This window comes from Aedes albopictus, chromosome 3, assembly GCF_035046485.1.
Source record: "Aedes albopictus strain Foshan chromosome 3, AalbF5, whole genome shotgun sequence".
Taxonomy (NCBI): Eukaryota; Metazoa; Arthropoda; class Insecta; order Diptera; family Culicidae; genus Aedes; species Aedes albopictus.
Genome location: NC_085138.1, coordinates 110,216,195 through 110,239,892, shown reverse-complemented (window position 1 = coordinate 110,239,892; position 23,698 = coordinate 110,216,195). Strand labels below are relative to the sequence as shown.

Genomic DNA, 23,698 nt, shown 5'->3' with positions numbered 1-23,698 from the left:
TACAATATTCATGTCGTCCACTAATCACATTCAAAGTGTTCTGAAAGAAAATCAGTGCACAATAAGTTAACTAACGGTTATAAAGTATCATCTCTTGCACACATACGTAAGTAGGTATGTGTCGCCACATTTTGATCATTCGTCCTTAAATCTTTGTACATCACATCTGTTCTGGCTAGGCACTGCTGTTTACTTTGAAAATTAACATCATAGGCAATTGAGCAATCAGCAATTCGGCCCTACCACGCTCTCCAAGCTTCCTTTCTTCTGATTTCCATCACTTTGGAAAATATGTTTCCAATTCGCTATCCCGATTCTTACGTTTCTATAATGCTAGGATAGGGTGACCTGTTATAAATTATGGAATACCAGATCAACAAATTATTACTCCGTGAATTCACGAAGACCTTGAAATTCTCTAGTTTGATTTCCAAATCATGATAGACCACCCTTATGCTACAGTCTTGTCTAGTGGTGGTGGTGATGGTGGGCAGCAGCCCCGCTATTCGCTACCGGTTTACCATTGCTCAGCCCCTGCTGCTGCGAAGGTTGCTCATCGCCCGACGATCCACTTTCCAAATTCTTCAGCTGTTGATTCCACATATCGGCATAGACGCCCTGTTTCTCCAACAGCGCCTCGTGGCGACCACGTTCAACAATGACGCCGTCCTTCAGGACCAGGATATCATCCGAGTGAATGATCGTCGACAGTCGATGGGCAATAATGAGCGTCGTCCGATTGGCACACACCTTAGCCAATGCCGATTGGATGTTCCGTTCCGTCTGGGTGTCCAACGCACTGGTGGCCTCATCCAGCAGAACAATGAACGGAGATTTGAGAATAGTACGAGCAATGGCCACTCGTTGCTTTTCGCCTCCACTCAATCGCAAACCTCGTTCACCGACCGCAGTTTCGTACTGCTCCGGGAAGGTGAGGATCTTTTCGTGAATATCGGCACTCTTGGCGGCCATGATCACGTCCACCTCCGGAGCATCGATCCGGCCGTACTGAATATTGTACTTGATCGTATTGTTGAAAAGTACAGTGTCCTGAGGAACCACCCCAATCGCCCTGCGCAACGAAGACTGCTTCACAGTTTTGATATTCTGGCCATCGATCGAGATGCTTCCACTTTCCACATCGTAAAATCGGAACAACAGACGCATGATCGTACTCTTACCTGCACCGGATGGACCAACGATGGCCACGGTTTTACCCGCCGGCACCGTGAAGCTCACATTCCGCAGTACGAACCGCTCCGGCGTGTAACCGAAGGTGACGTTGGAAAAGTCGATACCACCGCCGCGGATCACCGCCAGTTCTCCGGCTCCCGGAGCGTCAATTACTTCCTGCTCTTCGCGCATCAGATCGAACATGTTCTCCATGTCGACGAAGTTCTTCTGGATGGCACTGGTTGACGAGATAAAATAACATACTATTAGAAAGAGGCACTTGCAATAAATACCCGCAACTTACCGATAGAACGTTCCGAACCAGTTCAACGGTACGTATAACTGAATGATGTAACTGGCAAACAGCACGTAGTCACCGACGGTTAGTCCTTCCTCGTATACAACCAGATAGGCGCAAAGCAGCGATCCAGCCAGCAAACCTCCACAGACAATGATATTTTGCATGGTGTTCAAAATGTTCAACGTGATGGAGGATTTCCACTCTTCGTCCTACGAGATACGTATAAAGTTTGAAATTATGGATCTCCGCAAAGGACACATGCAGGAGAATTGATACGAACCTGATACTTGAGGATGGCCTCCCGGTAGCTGTCCACCTCGTACTGTTCGGCACCGTAGTACTTGACGGTTTCGAAGTTCAACAGAGAATCGACGCTGCGAGCCTTCTGCTGGTTGTCGGCCAGGTTCATACGGCGCTGGAACTTGGTACGCCACTCGGTTACCATGATGGTGGCCACTGCGGAATAGGAAAAGAAGAAATTAATTATCCTTATTGTTAGTATGTCAGTCCGATGTTATTAATGAAGAACTCTTGTGAGAAACACCTAAAAGAATTCCTGGAAAATATCCAGGAAGAGTCCTGGGGGAATACCTGATGCTGTCTCGGGAACCTTGTGATGGCAAAATCGCGTGTCATGACTCGAACATGCGTGCTTGTCAACAGCGCAATCGTTGCTACACTCACCTCTGAACTAACGACTAGAAATGTTTGTGCTAAAACAAATTATGTAGGGAATCGCGCTACTTGGGCGGTGGCTTCTATATTCGTCTGTTTTCCATTATAACTCAGTCAATCTTGAACCAATTGACACAATTCTTGGAATGCGGTGAGATAGGTATAGTATCTACCCGTGTACAAAATTTCAAGTCAATCGGTTCAAAATTGACCGAGTTACAGTGGAAAACAGACGAAAATAACAGACGAAGAAAACCACCGCCCAAGTAGCGCGATACCCTATCTGTTGGAAACTTCAACAGCAAATACGTCAATTGTTTGGTTTGTTTACCGCATGATGAACCATTCCCTACGGATGCTTCCAAACAACTCGCATTTCAAAAGACCTTCCGCTAATTATCTGGAGCAGCTCAGACATTAACCCGGGAGCGGTCGCGTCGTGTACTGAGTACACGCACCATGAAAAATGCACGCATGCGGTACACAGCCTGAGCGCAGCGTCGCTGCAGGTAGATGAAAAAGACGCGACTGCTCGAGGGTTAGCTTCACGGAGAAGATTTTTGGCATGTTGAGATAATATTTCTGATAGTTATTTGGACTAATAAGCTGATAGTTATTTTGAATGAGATTTTTTGTTATTTTGGATTTTTTTCTACAGTTACACGGATCATGTTTTATTATCAAAACAACCATATACAAATATTAACAATGAAATATTAATTACAACTAAACTTCTGGTTGATTCAATTGACTATCTTTATAAATAAGTGAAGTATAGTTGAATGAATCATGTAAATGCCGATGCCGACTCCAAGCGCGTTTTCTCGTTTTTCCAAAATGGCGTCTAACAGTGAAAATATTGTGGAAGAGTTGATTGAGGTAGAAGTTCTGCTAGATCAGGATGTTTTGAACTTGTTAAAATCATTCAACCTCTCGGATCAGGCCATTGAACAATTCCTCAGTAAGTGCTAATAAAATTATTAGTCGGGACATCCAATTTTCATTATTATTTCTTGATTTCAGCAAACGGCTACGATATCGCCTCGCTGAGTATCATTGAGCGAGAAGAAGTGGAAGCACTACTGCCACCGCCATTGTTGGCGGACCGTACGAAATCCATTGATGGATTAAATAAATGGCGAATTTCCCAGGTAATTTCATTAATAACTCTGGAATCCTCAGAATTTACTTTAATGTTGATTGTTTATATTCCTTTGCAGGGTCTACGACCAGTTTCAAAACCCTTGAAGGAGATCTGCCAGAGTAGCTCTTCGTACAAAAACGGCGCTTCGTCAAAAACGTCCCTTGGTGCGCGGCCGAGAGCTGAATGGACGGCCCAGAATCTGATTTCCCGATCCAAGAAAGGGATTCAAATTCTGGAACAGTTCAAAACCACCAACATTCTATCTAAAAAGGACCGGATTTTCATAACGCACCTAATCGTTGACGAATTCACCGACGAGTTCGGAAAGCTTACCAGAGAAGAGCTTATAAACAGATCAGCGGAATTGTCTGTGCTATTTCCGACAACCGAGCAGGTAAGTGCCCATATTTTGTGTTTGGAAGAAAAAAACATTGACAAAATAGTCACTTATCCAATGCGCAAGTGTACCCCTTGAGATGCAGTAAATACGATATTGATTTATCATGGAACAAGTACAATTGTGCATGTTTCTGAAGCATCCCCCTCGCTTATTTTTATAAAAGTTCCTATTCCAATATCAGTTTGACTACTAAACGCTTCGGTTTAGATATCACTGACAGCTGAAATTTATAATTTGAAATCTACAATTTAACTCTCAACTAAAAAATAGGCATTTCTTGGAAGTTAGTTTTTAAATTAATAAGAAGTAAATGTTTTTGAATTATTGAATCTAAGTTAGCAACGACTTCTTATAAGATATAGGCTATTTTGTTATGTTACGCTACAAATAGATGCCTCAAGAACAAACGTCATTAGAATATAATCATAATATTATTATTTACTATTGCAGCACATCTGGTATCAACCTGCGTTTTGTCGTGACCCAAGTGGCAAAAAAATCAAATTTGGACGTGTGCCCAAAGGTTGCCTGTACGATCGTAATAATAATTACCTGTCGAGCGGCAATAAAGTGACAAAAACCCCTACATCGAACCCACCGAGGCCAGATCAGCAGGAAAACCCGACTTTGCAGCTGGATGTCAACATCACCGAGGAAGCAGGTATATTTTTTTCTTCTAATATGTAGAATCAATCCGGTTATTCAGATATACTCTTTACAGTGACTGCATATCAGGAATCTAAGAGATGGTTTAAGCATCACCACGACGAATGGGAAGATCTGAAAAGGCGTTGGGAGGCGACTAGTACGGTACGGTTGTACGAAATAGGCAAACTGGAGGTGCCATCATATCAGAGCATTCTGGAAGAGTATCCGGTGCTGCGAACAGGCGACGGGTACCAGCTTGTAAAGGTGGACTTCCACCAGAAATTTCCAGAAAAGGTTGATCTTTTGTTCAATCGGTTCGTGGACTTTCGAACCCGTGCACAAGTTGTCTTCAGCAACGAAGTATCACCACAAGGGAAACCTCTATGCGACTTCCTTAATCACGATGATTTGAACGACGGTAAGATTCTACTTTCGTTGTATTGTTAAATACTTTCAACGTTGTTGTTGATTTGACCCAGAATTGGACTGGTACAGTGTGTGCACACCGCTTTTAAATGTGATTACAGGGCAGGTTTGCGTTGGATCGAGTTGGTGGCTTGGTGTGTTCCTTGTAAATCGAGGAACAAGTGCACCGAAGACATCGAGACGATCCCAAGCAAATGTGCACATTCATCACACTTTTTAGGCATACTAAACATAGTATGTTGGTCTAATTTAGGAAGAAATCTACAGTGCGTTTATATTAGATTCTAATCCCACAGTAGCAGTAGTTGCATTTCTTGATTTTTTTACTAAAACGTTATTCAATAGATTCACTAAACAGGTTATCAATGCTATATTTTGTTTCTGTCAGATTCCCGTGATTGCATCACAGCGACACTTATTCTTTACGTTTGGCCCAGTGTAGTCATGCGCCTTCCGAATGGAGCAAAATGGAAGCCGTCACTTCAGGAAGTCTGTGATAGCAGCATTGTTTTCATGAAATCCTTGACCGAGTACGAGACGGAGCTTGCACGCCTTCACAATCAAAACCGAAAGAGGGGACTGCCGGATTATCCAGTGATAGTAGTTGTCGGCGAGGACATCAGGGGAGCCAATCAATTCATCGTGTGCTTCAATGATATCGCTTACAAAGCTGAAACGTTCCTGAAGGCTCTGGACATCACTTTCAAGATATACAAGGCCTATGGAATAGCCTTTCCGTTGGAAGCTACGGGACCCTGGCAGTTCATCGCGAGCTACTTCTACGATTTTGACGTTCCGAATGATCGATATAAAGCCAGAACTCTGATGCTTATTTCGACGCTTCGTAACCATCTGCCTTCGAAATGATTAAATGTTTCATTCCCGGTTGCAGCTGGAAGACTGCATGCCCCAATCTCTTCAGTCTCCATTTACGACGGCTGCATGAACCGATCGACGTGTATACTTGCTCAGAGTTGAATTGCGGAAGAAGATTTAGCGTAAGATGTTTTTTTATAGCCCACGTTAAGAAACATATTAGGAACGGAGCAGGTGAAATTGAAAGTAGAAAATACAGAGAAACAACCGTAAATGAAAGTGAAATGTGTTTGATAAATAACAGATTAGAACGCGATTCCTTAGTAAGCGAAAACAATTTAAACGATGCAACAAAAGAAGAAAATGAGCAAATAGTTGAACCAGATGAATTAGGAAATAGAAGCGAACCGGCACCACTAATTAACATCGAGAAGTTATCACAAGAATTTTCACGTTTAAACGTTGGATTCAACCTCAAATGGTTAGACAAGAGTTCCGTCTCTCGTAAGCTCGTCTTTGAATTTCAAGAGGATGTTCGTGCCAATATTTTAAAACCGATTGAAAATGTTGTAAATATAATGTCAGATGCCGGACTCATTTCCTCATTAGGAAAGGATGCTTTGAGTTCTATGTTTGCGATGTTCTCCAATGTACATTCAGAATACCAGTTTGTTCGTCAATTGAAATCCATGCAACTCTATGAAGATCCGATTTACTTTACCATAAGTAGTGAGTTACGGCCTGGCGTGATCGACCATAAGCTTGATATGATAGTTGATGATGTTAAAGGAGTTTTGATGCCGATCGGTTTCCATTTGAAAAAATACTTGGAATCGGCAGGGATGATGGATGCAATTTTCGATTGCTTAAAACCTTCAACAGACGGAGTTATCAGATCATTGGTAGACGGCAAAATCTGGCGCGATAAGGTAGAAGACGCAAAAGAAAGAATTGTAATTCCTATTAATTTATTCATTGATGATTTCACCACTAGCGACACTGTGTCTCCACATGCGAGTAGTACCAAAATTTGTGGAGTTTACTACTACATTCCTTGTTTGCCTCCACATGTGCTTGCAAAACTCCAAAATATACACGTAGTTGGATTTTTCCTGTCAGAAGATCGAAAACGGTTTGGAAACAGTCAAACGTTTTTCAAATTGGTAGAGATATTTTCGGATTTGGAAACTAACGGTTTGAAGATCATGTATGAGGGAAATGAAATTCGTGTATATTTTATGATCGGTTTCGTCACTGGAGACAATCTGGGGCTTAGTGAAGTACTTAATTTAGCGGAATCGCCTTCAGCAAATTTCTATTGTCGCGCTTGCAAACGGTCAAAATCAGATAGAGAAGAAGATTGTAAGGAGTTTTTGGACTGTATGAGATCAAAAGCAATGTATGATGAGGATGTTCTTGTAAACGACGTATCCAGAACAGGTATAAAAGGAAACTGTGTACTGAATGAAATACCCTCGTTTCATGTATCTACCAATATCTATTTTGATACAATGCACGATGTCTCAGAGGGAATTTGTCTGTATGGATTATCCCATTGTCTAAACTATTTTGTGTACAAGAAAAAATTCTTTACTTTGGATGATTTGAACTGCCGTAAAAATTTGTTTATTTACGGTCATTTGAACTCAGCTAATATTCCCAACGACATCAAAGACACGAATCTAGCCAAACAAAAAGTTAAAATGACTGCAAATGAGATAAATACTTTGACTCGATTTCTGCCATTAATGATTGGAAATTTGGTTCCACGTGATGATCCAGTGTGGCTATATTTATGCAGCCTTATACAAATATTCGATATAATCATGCTTCACGACATTCCTGTTGAACTGTTAGATGAGTTGAAGCGATTAGTTAAATTCCATCACTCTAACTATGTAGTTTTGTTCGAAGACACACTCAAACCCAAACATCATAACATAGTGCATTATGCAACTGCAATAAATATGTCTGGTAGTCTTCGGAGGCAATGGGGTATGAGATGCGAGGCAAAACACAAAGAAGCAAAACAATATTGCAGAGTAAATTGCAATAAGCGCAATATGTGTGCATCCCTAATTTCAAAATTTAGTTTTAAGTATGCGTTCGAAGTATTTAAAGATGATTTTCTTTCACCCTTCATAGTAATAAAAAATGAGAACAAATATAATGGGCAGCCTCCCGATATTTGTAAACCACTGATGGATTATATTACTAGCAGGGGTTCAAAATCATTCCAAATTCTATCAAAATTCACTAAGCAGAATTCATTGTATGAGAAGGGCACCATATTTTGCGTAAGAAAGAAATTAATGAGGAATGTCTATGAAATTGAGGCTATAATTTTACGCGAAGACACAGATATTATTTTGTTTTGTTATCCGTTCAGTTCAACAAAGTTTGATGAACATTTGCAGTCGTTTGTGCTCGCGAAACAAGATATACTAAAAATTATAATGAACATAGAAAAAATCGATTCAAAACCAATTAATGTTCATAATGTAAATGAAAATGTATACTTGAGAATGTGTAATTTTGTCAGCATTAATAGTCCGATTACCGGTACGCTAGCGGAATAGAAGAATTAAGCCATGATTGCTTGTAAGTCGTGAGAATAAATAAAACTCGTTAAAAAACAATTTGAAGTTATCATTTATTAGTCAAAAGAACTATAAGAATTTTACAAATCATAAACAAAATATAATTGATTCTACTAATTTATGAACTGAGCTGTCAAATTTTTCAACTAAGTAATAGTTCATTCAACAATTAACACAGTAGAGCTAATAACACTGTTTATTCGAAACAATTAAAAATAATCATTGATTCAACTATATGATATAGTTTTTATAACCTCATTATAGTTGAATTGAACCTATATTTTAGTTATCTCTAAATTAATAGGAAATTTTAGTTGATTGAACAGTAAATTTAATAAAGTTTACTAAGATTTCTTCTCCGTGTACCTAACATTGTTAGTCGGTATGTGCATCAGCACCCTTTTCGACCTGATGGAAAGTGCCCTTCAGGTAGTTGAGGGTTGATGTCGCCAATATGCCCTTTCGGTTAATCCGAGTAAAACATCTATTGTTCTTTTTACGGAAAGGCGAAACCGTGATGGCGTTCGACCTTTGCGTCAATTTGATTCTGAAATCGATGTGAACAGGTAAAGTACGTTGGAGTTATTCTTGATTCCAAGCTTTCCTGGGCACCTCACATTGAGTTCAGAACCAAGAAAGTTTGTATGGCCTTCGAGCAATGCCGGCGAACATTTGGTCTAAAACCCAAGTATATCAAATGGATATACACAACTGTGGTTCGGTCAATATTGGCCTATGGATGTCTTGTGTGGTGGCAAAAGAATGAAATGAGAACGCTCCAATTAAAGTTGGGCCATCTCCAAAGGATGCGCCTAATGGCGATGTCTGGAGCGTTCTGTTCAACTTCCACGGTAGCGCTCGAAGCTCTCTTTGACGTTGCTTCACTACACATTCATCTCAAACAAGAAGCACTTTCTTGCACTTTCCGTCGACGGGTACTCGGTCTACTAGAGAAAACTCCTGTGAACAGCACATCAACACACACCTCGTTGTTTCCACTTTTGATGAATTGGGACAAAATTGTCCTTGCTCCAAGTGATCCTACAATTGCTTGTAATTTTCCATATAGGACATTTTCCACGAAATTCCCTTCCCGGGAGGAGTGGACATCTGGTTATCTGCAAAGAAGTATTTCAGACAGCATCGTATGTTACACTGATGGCTCCCTTCTCGAAGGTCGAGCAGGTGCTGGTGTATATTTTCGTGAGCTAAGGCCACGTCAGTCTTATTCACTTGGTAGACACTGCACCGTTTGCTGAAATCTTTGCTCTTATGTATGGAGTGCAATCAGAACAGCACGTAATGGGCAAAGTAATATACTTCTGCTTAGTTAGCCAGGCTGCTATCAAAGCACTTGTTTCAGCCAACTCTAGGTCAAAGTTTGTTATAGGTTGTCGAACTCAAATCTAGGAGCTGAATTCAGCAAACGCTGTTAACCTTGTATCGGTACCTGGCCATTCTTCCATAGCTGGAAATGAATTGGCCGATGAGTTAGCTCGCACTGGAGCATTACAAACCTTAATTGGCCCTCAGCCAGCAATTCCGGTATCAAAGTATTGGGTAAAGCTTCAGGTTGACATCAGAGCTGCCACTTACACAAACAGTACTGGAATAGTTTTGAGTTATGTCGTCAAACAAAATTGTATTGTTCTGAGTCATCTCAAGGGGTGGCGAAGTATCTAAAAAATCTGTCTAAGCAGAGTTGCAGCATTGGTGGGAACTTTGGTCGTATGCAGACAGTGACGGAGGGTTTGCTTCGTCAAACCGTATTTCCGTATGTAGTATCCAATAAAAAAAAACTGGTTGACATCACTGGGAACCCCATCGTAGCTTTCCCTTGTTAAAATAAGAAATAATCACTTCAGATTAACATTTCCACTGGTCTGGTTCAAAGCATTCAGATAAAAAGCTTTTCATTATCATCAGAAATGGTCTAGTCTTCGTAATGAGCTTTGATTATACTTAGAAAACCCGGCAAAGAGTGTACCCTATCGTACGGAAAATTGCCGCTTGTGTCGACACCCAATTATCTTATATTCCCCATCAGTTCCACTGTAGCAATTTGCTAAATTAACTCACCAATATACAGCGTCATCGTCAGGAACACAATGAATCCGAACCACCAGTTAAACGCCATCACAAAGAACACCACAGCCACCAGAATGTCCACAATGGTCGGTGCAATCGAAAACAGAATGTAGTTCAGCAGATTGTTGATACTGTCCGTTCCGCGGTCCATTACCCGCAGAACCTCACCCGTCTTGCGGTTCAGATGCCACCGAAGTGAAAGGCTGTGCAAGTGGCGGAACAGTTCCACCTCGATTTCACGGGTCGTGTACTGCTGAATGCGGATCCACAGAAAACTTCTCAGGTTGTTTAGGACGCCCATGGATCCGGTTCCACCGCCCTGGAGGAACTTGAACGCCACGTAAATCAGGACCCAGTCCCAGCGGAACACCAACGGGCGCTCCGAGAGGCTATCAACGATTTTCTTGTTGTAGATCGGAACGTACAGGTTGATGACACGCCCGGACAGGAGCAATGCGAAGCACATGATCACCCGGAACTGCAGCAGGAAGTCCTTCTTGGGCCACAGGAATGGCATTAGGGTGCGCATTTTCGTCCACGCATTTCGGAACGTAGATTGATTTTCTTGGTCCTGCGCGAGATTCTGATACTCTTCGCTAAGTTGGGTCGAAGTGATGGCCGGAGCTTTGAGCCCGATGACGAACACAAACAGGGTGGCCGTGTAGCGCAGGACGAAGAGGGCGAATTCGACTTTGTCTTTGGTGCTGGCCAGGTGGAACCAGGCCTTGTCGTAGTTCAGATTGACGAAGGCCACGTTCTGGACGATGAACAGCAGGGTCCAGAAAAGCAAGAGGACCAAGCCATGGCCTCGGGTCGGAACGGATGGCAATATGTAGTGCCGTTCCTTGACCAGCAGCAGGATCGAGTACGGATACATGAAGAGCGTCACGCAGACCGAGACAATCATGAAGCCGTACACTTGAGCTCCTTCGAATACGAATCCTTCCAGAATGAATCGAACCACGGACAGCAACGGTAGCAGTATCAAAAGGAACACCTGAAAGATGTACATCCTGGAGGGTCGGATCTGGACCGGGCTTATTTCGGTTCCGTAGCGCCGGTACATGATCAGCTGGATGGTTCCGAACAGCAGCAGGAAGCTGCCGATGGTGGCCACCGAGACCGTGTCCAGGAAGCACTGCGAAATGCCATGGTTGAACCAGACGACCGCCATGGACACATTGCTCGGACAGTACTGCAGGGGCTGCATGGTGCTGCCGCTGGAGAGATGTGGGCTGAAAAAAGGAGAATATGGTAACGATTACTCTATTGGTTGACGAAGCTGGAGTTTATAATGCATTAATTATGGTTGCCCACACTCATATGAAAAACAAAACAATCGAAAAATGCCAAGTCTAACTCATGAATCATCTGTGAAAAAAGTTTCGCCTTTTCTTTAACCTAGGGTATAACTTTTTTCACAGACGTCGCATCACTTTGCAATCTTCGACAAAGTTATTTGGTATATAGTCACCTATAAGAATACCAAAGGTTTTAATTATTGAATGCTTACAGCGCTATTTAGCGTCAAAAATCGAAAAGTTAAGATATCTGCATAGATTTAGCCATGTTTCCCTATACTATTTTCAAGCTCGTTGAGCGCCCCCTTAGCGTTAATCGATTTTGCTCATATTTTGAACGTAGTTTCTGGAAGTGCAAAACAACTGATTCAGGAGGTTGGGCTCCAACGTACTTGTTTTGTAGGTATCTCTTTCTTACAAAGCTGTTTATAGTATTCTATTATACGACTACTAATAGACAGGAAAATGATTCTGATTTCAATACGGAAGTTGGTGTGTACACGCTAAGAGTTAATTTTTGTAAACATGTTGCGAAGCCTTGTCCACTTCGCCCGGTTGTGCAAGTCGGAGAGGTATTGTGTAGCCAACTTCTTCCACAGTTGCTGGGTGTAATCTCGCGCTTTCTGCCAGACTGAGAGACGATTAGCCTGGATTGTTTCCCAAACGAGTTCGACGATGGCCGTCAGTGGTCGATGAACTAGAAACTGCCAAGACTATCATTGACCGGAGTGACAGGTCTGGAGTTCAATACCGCTTCGACCGTCGTGTTCCAAAAACTTTGAACGAAGTCCTGAAGCTCTTCTCCGCTGCTTCCCACAGACCATCGAACTTGGGTGATCTAGCCGGGATGAATAAAAATTCAATGTTCTCGGCTGCGGCGTTGTAGGCTACTGCGTACTGGAACTGCTGCTGCTCAAACAGGTTCAACAGTTGTCGAAGTTCTCGCTTAGATCCAACGATATTCTTAAGGACAAACGTCTTGAAATCCCGCTTCAACATTGCATCGAAACTTCAGACGCACAAATCTCAAGAAGCAAGCTTCAAACAACAATGTATTTCCTTATTCTGTTCTTGCTCACTTGTAATTAGCTTAAAATAAAAAGCTCAGGTGCACTGGTTTTGTTTACGAAGAGATTTGTGCCCTCGAAATCGTGAGTAGGTGCCAAAGTCGGCCATTGTGGCGGCCATTTTGGGACTCTAAAAAGTCTGTCCTTAACGTTGTCGCACATTATCAGTGTCAGACGTCCTCGCCGGGCGGTGAAACGCTTCTAGGCTGCCAGAAACGCCTCCGTAGTGAAATTAGTAACTAGCTCGACATGAACCACCTTAAAGTATTTTACGGGAGCACATAGTGCACTCAGTTTACGACGGAAAGGAAACCAGGAACGGACCGCAGTAATCCACTTTAACCATGAGTGGTGCTGGATTCACTCTCTACGGCGGCAGTTCTGTCATTACTTGTTGCTGATATTCGCAAGCAAGTGACGCACTCATGGAGGATATTCGGCGTGAGCTTCCAATTTTTCAGAATCCATAATCTCTCTCTGATGCTGGCGATGACTAGCTGCTATCCAGAATGGAGCATCTTCAGATGGTAGTGCTGGATTATCATCGAAGCAAGGGGATGACGGTGGTCGATAACCATAGGATGTTTTTGGGTTTACGAAACTGGGATTCAGAGCCGATATTTTGGAAGAATCTTTAATCTGATCCTCCCGGAACAAACTTGCTATCTCCTGCGAAACGCATTATGTACTCTTGAGACAGCCGCGCCAACTGGAGCAGCGCATTCTCGTACTCCTACAAGCTGATGTACCCGGTCTTTCTGGAATTGCGGTTCACTCTCTGCGAGTTGTGCCCAGAGTTGATGTACAATTGTACACGCGCTGTAGTCCCATGTACGGGAGCCACATTGCAAGCAAGCTCCCAGGAGCACTGTACATTTTGAGACTGAAAGTTGTGCGCCTCATTTTTCCAATCCCGCTACGCCGATGACTTTACGCTCGCTAGCCGAGGAATGCCAGAGACTCCTGAATCTGAAACGAGACACCGCTATGATCGAGAAAACCGGAGGAAAACAAACCGTTTGTGCAGTGAAAAGTTCATCAAAACTGCCGCACAAGAACAACCCGCAATCCGAAATTCCGAACACACCATGTTGGAGATGCGGCGACATGCATTATTCGAAGAATTACCCCTATCTCCAGCAAGAGTGCAAATCCTGCAAGAAAACTGGACATAAGGAAGATGATTGTCCTTGTTTCAATCAAAAGGATAGGAAGAAGAAGCGATCATTCAAGAACCACGTTGTGGTTAATGCACAAGGCCTGTATATCTTCAATCAGGTCAGTATTGCAGCCAGACGTAAGTTCATGAACCTGGAGATCAATGGACATCCAGTAGGACTTCAACTAGACAGCGCAACCGACATCACTGTGATTTCATCGGACGTGTACAAACAAATGGGCAGCCCCGTTTGAAGTTCAGCACCCATCAACGTTGTTAACGCATCATGGGTCTCAGCCGAATTAGAATGTACCGTTACTCTTAACAGCGTCGTGAAGCAAGGAAGATGTTACGTCACAAACGTGGACAATCTCAACTTATTCGGCACCTTTTTGGATTGTGGGACATTTCCGTTCAACGCAATCTGCAATCAAGTCTCCTCAAAATCACATTCAAAATCGGAAGAAGTTGTCTAGCGTCTACGATCCAAGTTCAAGAACGTGTTCAGTGAAGAGCTTGGATTGTGCACGAAAAAGAAGGTATCGCTATCAGTCAAGTCAGATACGGAAGCGTCCAGTTCCGTGTGCATCAACAGAGAAGATTAAAGCCGAGCTGGATCGTCTACAAAGCTTGGGAAACATTTTGCCAATTCCATACTTTGAGTGGGCAGCTCTCATCGTTACTGTACGAAAACCGAACGGCAAAGTGAGAATTTGCGCAGACTATTCCACCGGACTGAACGAAGCTTTGGAACCGAATGAACATCCGTTACGGTTACCACAGAACCTGTTTGCGAAGCTGGCTGGCAAGAAGTACTTCACTTAAATCGATTTATCCGATGCTTATCTACAAGTAGAAGTCACAGAAAAGTCCAAGAAGATGCAATCAATCAACACTCACAAAGGCATATTCCAATTTAACCGGCTTTCCCCTGGTGTCAAGACGGCCCCCAGCGAACCATATTTGGATCAAGATTGGCAATATTTGGATCAAGAAATGGAATACCAGTTCATACAACAAACATACTGCAAAAATGGGCGTTAACTCTCCTGCAGTACGATTTGAAGCTGGCAGTTAAGTCTAGGGTCTCCAGTTAACCTAGTGATTAAGGCTTTGGATCGTCAATTCGGAGACGGCGGGTTCGCTTCCAGTTCCGGTCGGGAAATTTTCTCGATTCCCTGAGCATAATAGTGTATCATTGTACTTGCCTCACAATATACAAATTCATGCAATGACAGGCAAAGAAAGCCCTTCAATTAATAACTGTGGAAGTGCTCAAAGAACACTAAGTTGAAGCGAGGCAGGCCAAGTCCCAGTGGGAACGTAGAGCCACAAAGAAGAAGAAGAAGAAGATTTAACTCTAGTGACAGTTTTGGGTATGCTGATGTCCTGTCACGATCGATCGGTGAACATTCCACGCCGGATGAAGACTAAGATAGTTTTTTTTTCAGCAAGAAACGAAGCAGGAAAAAACTCTCCAATCCGTCATGCGACATCTTCGGAACAACTGGACCAAAAGCCAATGAACTTCAGTGTTTCTTCAAACGGCGCGAGTCGTTGTGTGAAGCAGACGAATGCCTCATTGTTCCTGGATCGTATGGTAGTACCACTGTCTTTGCAGAATGCAGTCCTCAAGCAATTGCACGCAGGGCACCCCGGAATGCAGAGAATTAAATCGATAGCGAGAAGCTTCATCTACTGACCTAACGTTGATGCTCACATTAAAGACTACATACGTAAGTGTAGTGACTAAGCAGCCGTTTCAAAAACTTCAGTGAAGACTACTCTATCATCGTGGCCTATACCTTCTCAACCGTTGACCAGGCTTCATCTGGACTACGCTAGACCAATTCAAGGACGGTATTTTCTGGTTATAGTGGATGCTCATTTGAAATGGCCTGAAATATTTGCTGTTGCCAGTTAAACAGCAATAACGACCACAAGAAAACTTCACGAATGCATCGCAGGTTTTGGTTGTCCTCAAATAGTAGTTACCGACAACGGCACTCAAATCGATTCTTAAATTTTCAATTTTGCAAAAGTTTCGGCATCCAATCGAACACGTTCGAACTCCACCGTTTCATTCACAGTCATGGACGTAGCCAGAGGGCGCAGGAGGGGGCGTGAACAAACAAAGTATTTCAGCAGGAATATCTTCCAGAAACCCTTACAGGAAATTTTACCAGAGATAAGCTAAAAATTAATCCAGGAGTTCCTTTGTACAAAACATTCTTTTGAGAGTCCATCCAAATAAAAATCCATGGCATTTCTTTATGAATTCCTCCAGGTTTTCCTTCAAAAATTCCTCCAGGGATTCACCTGGGAATTTCTTCTGTGTTTCTTTCAGGAACAACTCCAAGAATTATTTAAAAAATTCCTCTAAGGATTCCCCCAAGAACACTTTTTAGAATTCCTTCAGGAACTGCTTGAATTCTTTCAGGAACTCATCCAGAAATTAATCCAGTACTTCCTCCAGGGACTGTTTAGGGATTTCCTTAGGAATGCCTCTAGGAACTGCTTCTTGGATTCCTATTGGGGTTTCTTCAGGAATTATTCCTGGGATTCCTCCAGGAATTTCTCGAGGGATTCCTCCACGAATTACTTCAGAGATTGCTCCAGGAATTATTCCAGGGATTTCTTAGGAAATGCCTGTAGAGAATTCTCCAGATATTTCTCCAGGAATTCTTCTAGAGACTTCTCCAGGTGTGTTTCTAGATTGCTCCGTTAATACCTACAGGAATTCCTCTAGGATATCCTCTAGGGATTCCTCCTAGAATTTCTGCAGGGCATTACTTGGGAATTCCTTCTGTGCTTCTTTCTGGAACAACTTATTTAAAAATTCCTCCAAAGAGCCTCCCAGGAACTATTCTTAGCATTCCTTCAGGAATTCCTCCTTGTATACTTTAAGGAACTCCTTCAGAATTTAATTCAGTACTTCCTTCAGGAACTGTTTAGGGATTGCCTTAGGAATTCCACTTGAACTTGCTTCCGGGATTCCTTCTTGAGTTTTTTCATGAACTCTTCTATGGATTCCTCTAAAATCACCCAAAGAATTTTCATCTGCGATTTCTACAGGAATTATTCCTAGTATTCCTCTACGAATTCCTTGAAAGATTCATCCACTAATTTCTTCGGGAACTCCTCTAGGATTTTTCCATGGATTTCTTTGGGAATTCCTGCAAGGATTTCTCTAATAATTCCTCCAGGAGTTCACCTAGAGATTCCTCCAGATATTCCGCCAGAAATTCCTCTAGAGATTTCTTCAGGAGTTCCTCTGGAGAATCCTTTAGTAATTTCTACAGGTATATCGTCTAGTATATCTTCCAGGGATCCATCCGAGAATTCCTACAAGATTTTTTTTAGAGATTCCTCGAAGAAATCCTCCATGGTTTCCTCAGTGTATTTCTTCAGGACTTCCTCCAGGACCAGTAATTGCTTCCGGGATTCTTCCAAGAATTCCACTACGAATTCCTGCAGAAATTTATCCTGGAAATCTTCAAGGGATTTTTTCCAGAGACTAATACAGGAATTCCTCCAAAGATTTTTCCAGGCATTACATCAGAAAATCCTTCAAAAGTTCCACCAGGAATTATCCTAGGCATTCTCCCAGGAAATTTTGCAGGCATTATTCCAGGGATTCTTGCAGAGATTCCTCCAGGAATTGCATCAGGGACTCCTCCAGGAGTTTCTCCTGGGATACCTCCAGAAATCCATGCAGGCATTCCTCCAGAATTTCATCCAAGAGTTTCTCCAGGGTTCACCAGGAATTAATCAAGGAATAATATTGTCAGCAATTCATCCACGATTTCTTCAGGAAATTCTTCAAAAGTTCATCCTGGATTATCTCTAGGAATACCTTCTAGATATTTTTTTAGGTATTCCTCCAAGAATTCTTTCAGGGATTGCTGGAATAATTCTTCTTGGAATTCCGCTGAAAAATCTTCAAGTAACTTCTTCAGGGATTTTTTCCAGGGATTTCTCCACGAATTTCTCCAAGGATTCCCTCATGGATTCCTTCAGAAATTCCTTCGAGCATTTCTCCAGGAATTTCTCTAGAAGTTTCTCCAGGAATTTCTCAGGGGATTTTTCATAAATTTCTCCCAGAATTTCTCTAGAGATTCCCCCAGACATTCATCCAGTAATTGTTGCAAGCATTCCTCTAGGAATTCCTTCAATGATTCCTCCAGCAATTCCCAAAGGAACTCCTCCAGGAAATTCTCCAGGAATTACCATAAGAATTTCTTCAGAAATTCCTCCAGCAATTTCTCAAGGAATTGATCCAGGAATTGCTCCTGGACATCCTTCAGAAATTACGTCAGCAATTAGTCCAGGAATTTTTCCAGAAAATCTTCTGGAGATTTTTTTCAGAAATTCTTCCAGAAAATTATCCAGGAATACTTTCAGGAATTTTTCAGGGATTCCTCCAGGCATTTATACAGGAATTTCTCCTGAGATCCTTTCATGAATTGCTTCAGAGATTTTTCCTCGAAATTCTCCAGGGATTTCCCCAGATATTCCTCCAGAAGTTTCTCTAATCATCCTTCCAGCAAATCCTCTAGGAATTTTTTCTAGGAAATTTTCCAGGAATACATTCAGCATTTTTTCAGGGATTTATCCAGGTATTCCTGCAGGAATTCCTCTAGAGATTCCTCCAAGGACTTCTTCACAAATTTCTTCAAGGATTCCCCCAGAGATTCCTTCAGAAATTCCTTCGAGGATTTCTCCAGCAATTCCTCCAGAAATTCCGCTAGAAATTCCTTCAGGATTTTCTCAAGGGATTTTTTTTTTCAGAAATAGAAAAATAATAGAAATTTCCCAGAATTCCCCTAGATTTCTACATTAAAATATGCTGTATTATTTCAAGAATTCCTCTAGAAATTCCTTCAGCAAAATCATCATGGCTTCCTCCAGCAATTCCGACAGGAATTCCTCTAGGATTTTTTTTCTCCCCTGTTGGAGAAATCAACCCGCTGCGTCCAATAAGCTGGACTTTTGAGGCATGGAATTCCTAGGAATTCCTCCAGGATTTTATCCAGGGATTTCTACAAGGATCATCCCAGGGATTTCATCAGGAATTCCTTCGCGGATTTCTCCAGAATTCCCACTAGAAATTCCTTCAGGGATTTCTCAGGGGATTTTTTCAAAATCAAAAATTAAAAAAAAAAAAACAAAAATATAAATCTCCCAGCATTCCTCTGGAGATTTCTCTAGAAATTCATCTAGTAATTATTTCAAGAATTCCTCTGAAGGTTCCTCCAGAAATTCCCACAGAATAACCTCTAGGAATTCCTACAGGATTTTATCCAGGAATTTCTCTTGGATTTTTTCCAGGAATTTCTCCAGAAAATACCGCAGAAATGTCTTCAGGAATTGCTACTGGACATCCTCCAGAAACTATGTCAGCAATTCCTCCAGAAATTTCTCTAGGAATTTCTTCGGAGGTTCTTCTAGGAAATTCTCCAGGAATACTATAAGGAATTTTTCAAATCCTCCAGAGATTCGTCCAGGAATTGCTTCAGGGATTCTTCCAGGAACATCTCGACGAATTTCTCCGGGGATATTCCAAAATATTCCTCCAGGGAATCCTCCAGAAATTCCTTCAAGGGTTCTTCCAGGAACTTCTCCTGGAATTTCTCAAGGATTTTTTTTCAGAAATTTTTCCAGCAATTCCTGCCAGGATTCCTCAGGAGATTTCTCCAGGAATTTTTCCAGGGATTGCTCCTAGAATTCATCCAAGAAGTTTCTCCAGAAGTTCGTGATGGGTCTCATCCAAGAATTCTTCCAGGAATTACGCCAGGAATTTGTTCAGAATAGTTTCTCCAGGCATTCATTCAGCAATTCCTTCAGAGATTTCTCCCAGAATTCCTCCAAGGATTCCTTCTGAAATTTATTTAGGATTTTTTGTAGGATTTCCTCTAGAGATGTCTTCAGATATTCCTCCCATTATTTATACAGGAATTCCTCCAGGTAGACTTCCAGAAATTCTTCCAGGGATTCCTCCGGGATATTCTCCAGGGATCCTATAGGGCTTCCTCCAGGCATTCCTGTAGGAATTGCTCCAGGGATTCATGCAGGTGTTTTTTTAGAGATTTATCCAGGAAATCTTCCAGGGATTGCTCCAAGAATTCCTCAAATGATTTCTTCAGAAATTCCTCTCATTCAAAATTCATTCAGCAGGAATTACTTCGGAAATTTTGTTAATCCTTCAATCATCTTCTCAGGGATGTACCCAAGAAATTCTCCAGAATTACCTGATGATATTTTTAAATTATTTCAAGAATTTCTGGATGAATTCCACCAGCGAATAGTACTGGAAGATAATTTTAAAAGGCCTTATACAAGAACCAGGAAATTCTAGTTTAGTCCTCAAAAGAGTTTGTAATTTCCATAAGAGTTCAGCTATAATTTCTTATAAATGTTTTGTAGACATTATCAAAAAAAAAACTGCAAAATAATGTACGAATGAATAAAAATCCTTAATCTTTCAGAAATTGGTCACCGCTACTAGCACCACGTTGATTAATGAAGATCAGATCTGCTTTTTAACGTATTGTACAAAATACAACAGCGTGATTGCTGAAGAGTTAAATAATGCTTTTAGAATATAATGTTATTATATTCAATTTCATCGTATTGCGTTTAGTTATAAAAGCTAGTAGGTAGAAATTTGCTATTTTAACTTGTAAATATTCACCTAGAATTAATGCACATTTATAGGGCTCTGGCAGAATAGAGGCCCGCAATCCTATTTCGAATGCCAACATTCAGGCCATTTCGGGCCGTGATTGAGTACCAGAGATGTAAACCTTTCCCTGGCACAGACTTCAAGTTATAGATCTCTAGTGATGAAACCCGAATCAGGATACCCCCTTAGGATTAGAAATTCCTAGACAAAACTCAAGCTATTAAAGCAACTAATGTTGCGAACAAAAGGCAACCTGCCAGAGAAAATACGATTACAGGATTGACTGATGGACCAACAACATTAATGAAACCTCGTCATCCTGTCATTGGGAATTGTTATCCAATAGGGTAACAGGGCAAAATATCTGTTCTGCGTTGTATTTGTCCAAGTGTGATGTCCTAATTTATTACGCATTTGTAAGGTTCCATTACAATATGCTTTATTTTAATATGCATTTGAAGTGCTTCGTTTTTTTTCGTAATAACAATTCAAATAAGCAGAAAATCATGGCTTACGCAGCAATTTAATCTGTTTAGTGAGTACCCCTCTTCATTCTTGTTCTACCATTTAATCAAAGCAGTCGTAATTCTTAACTGTAAAACATAACACGAAGGAGTTGAATTCAATCCCAGGTCATCGGCGTCAAAGGCAGTCACTTTAACCATCCACCGGAATTCTATCCAGGATATTTTTTAACAATCAACTCACAGCACAGAACAGATTTTTTATTAACACTAACAAGGTTGCATAAAAAACTATCCCAAAAAAATTTCTTAAGAATTTTTTTTCCAAACATGACTCCAACAAGGTAGCTGAATTCCCTATGTTTTGACATGTTTGTACAGGCTTCATCTAAAAAAAAACGCTACATCATTGTATGGATTTGTACTCGGTTCTTATCACGGGTTGCTACGTTCTTCAAAACCCACCGGTTACTATGATCTCCAATAGTGCAAAAGAAAACTGGTTTCAGTTTCAGACAGGTGGTTGGAATGCAACTAGGGGATAATCACCGGCCCGAATTACGAAACGGCTCTAGAAAGTACTCGAAGATAGTAGTTATCAGTTTCCACACGGGGTGAAGAACTTTTGCACAACTCTCGACATACATATCTTTTGCACTTTAGAGTGGGCGAATTAACGGCTAGTGGTAGACACTGAAAAAGTGCAACTTACTGAAGCCGGGTGCAATCTTGGGTTAAATGCTATCATTCCACAGCTACGTGACGTAGACAAATTCATTCAATTTTTATGTTACTCTTCCCTCAAAGTTCAAGCCCTGTTCTGTCTGATAAGCGGGCCATCAAAAACGTCTTCCTCTTCGCGCTCAATCATTCAACTATTGTCGAATTCGTTTTTGAACCTGGGTTGGAACTGGATTGGCGGAAAATGTGTAAACAAACAAACGTCAAACAAACTTTAGTACAAGCGAAACCGAAGTCGGGTTGGGGTTGAAACTGTGATCTCATCCAGTTCCAACCCAGGTTGGAACTGAATCAAAAACGAAAACGACATATGAATCATCAAAAAAGCGCGCACGGTCCTCAATAGCAGAAGCCCTTAGATTTTTGGCCCAAACAGAACGAAAAACTGATTGTCATCGTGCGTTTATTTGTGATATAATTAGCGCCGTGAAATTATCCGTCTATCTATGTACAAGTAGATACATATACTAATTTGAACCAACACAAACCCAGCGTTCAAAAAGTAAATCGAAACCCGGTTTTGAATTACGTTTCACTATCACTCTAATTACATCACGTCCCTTAACTCAGCTCAGGTACCAATCGGTTGCAATATTTTATCAAATTAGCACTCGGAACTGTCCCAACATCATCAGCGGTAAACAACATGACGAACCCCACAGGCACAGGCGAGACTTACCTTCAACCCCTCTCGCAGGAACGCAACGCGAAAGTCAACACCCGATGAAAATGGCTTTCTTTCTCCGATCCGGAATTTGCGCCGGACTATTCGCCGCGAAATTTCTGCACACTTGTTTGCACACGACAGTACCCGCTGAAGAAACTTGCTGCGGAAAATAAATTTCTGACCCGCCGAGCCACGAAAGACGATGATGAGGAAAATTTCAATTTTTATTTTGGTTACCGAATCAATCCACGGTCGAGCTGCGACTGACGTCGCGAACAGACTGATGCAGCACCGACCGGGAGAGACGTCAAAACACTGCGAACCGGTTCAGGTTTGGGAATTAGGGGGTTTGGACGTTACACCGTACAGGCGCGTTACATTTGAAAAGGAGCTACACGCTCGTTCAGAACTACTCTAAAGTGAGTAGTTTTCTACTCACTTTGAAACTTTTGCCAATATGTCAAAAACTGAGTAAGAATATTTTATCAAGGAGAGTAACTTTTGACTCAGTTTATGAAATTCAGCAGCTTTACTCTCTTTTGAGTAATTGGCATAAATAACGACTCACTATAACCGTCAGGACTTGTAAAAATTTAACCTCTGTTTGCAGAATTACATATGAGGAAGTGATTATTCGCAGAAAACTGCAATTAATAAGACAGTCAATAGGCTCCTAAAGTCCTATCGGGATTCTTGTTTTAAATCACAAATTATGGTTCAAGAGTACATATTTACTCAATTTTTGACGTTTTTATTAACCGTAGTTGAAAATATATAATTTTTATTTTTTTAGCCTTTTTTTTTTTTTATTTATTTGTTTATTTATTTATTTGATCAAATATGTTAGTCATTGGCTTACGTAGAGATACAGATTTTTCATTTACAACTACACCATTTAGCAACACTCAATACAGAAAACATAAAGAATTGATATAACAAACATTGATATTTACATCTTGGAAAAATACAACTAGCAAGTCAAAAAAAAACCAAGAAAACAGAATTAAAAAAATATATATATATATATATATCACAGATGCTTTAGTCATTCAGAATGCCTTCGATTAGTGGATTAATCGACAACTGGCAACTGGCACGAAATTTCTCCCAAATGCGATTGATGAATTGGTCGACGGTTTCCATGTTCGCCTCGACGTGAAGATCTTCAGTTCGATACCACGGGGCCCGGTTTAGTATCATCTTATGTTGTGTTCCGGCCAAAAAACGATTTATTTCGGAACCAGCCGAAACAGTGAAAAAACGTGGTTTACTAATTCAATTACGAGCTAATTTATTTAACGTCTTGACTTGACTAGTGTTCACCACAAAAGAGACCGAGTGAG

The 23,698-nt window shown here is 41.3% G+C and overlaps 2 protein-coding genes across 2 annotated transcripts; one reads left to right on the top strand and one right to left on the bottom strand.

Moving 5' to 3' along the window:
• On the bottom strand, positions 1–22,629 carry LOC115267959 (ATP-binding cassette sub-family B member 6). The gene is made up of 5 exons (XM_029875800.2): positions 22,368–22,629; positions 10,263–11,506; positions 1,755–1,930; positions 1,478–1,683; positions 1–1,411 (listed from the first exon to the last, which is right to left on the bottom strand). Exons 2-5 carry the CDS (start codon positions 11,479–11,481, stop codon positions 469–471), a joined length of 2,544 nt encoding a protein of 847 aa, XP_029731660.1. The 5' UTR covers positions 11,482–11,506; positions 22,368–22,629; the 3' UTR covers positions 1–468.
• Positions 1,937–6,597, top strand: LOC109622686 (uncharacterized). The gene is made up of 6 exons (XM_029852564.2): positions 1,937–3,110; positions 3,173–3,300; positions 3,370–3,687; positions 4,144–4,354; positions 4,415–4,759; positions 5,156–6,597. The coding sequence occupies exons 1-6, from the start codon at positions 2,945–2,947 to the stop codon at positions 5,632–5,634; spliced, it is 1,647 nt and encodes a 548-aa protein (XP_029708424.1). The 5' UTR covers positions 1,937–2,944; the 3' UTR covers positions 5,635–6,597.
• Positions 22,630–23,698: the final 1,069 nt, after the last annotated feature.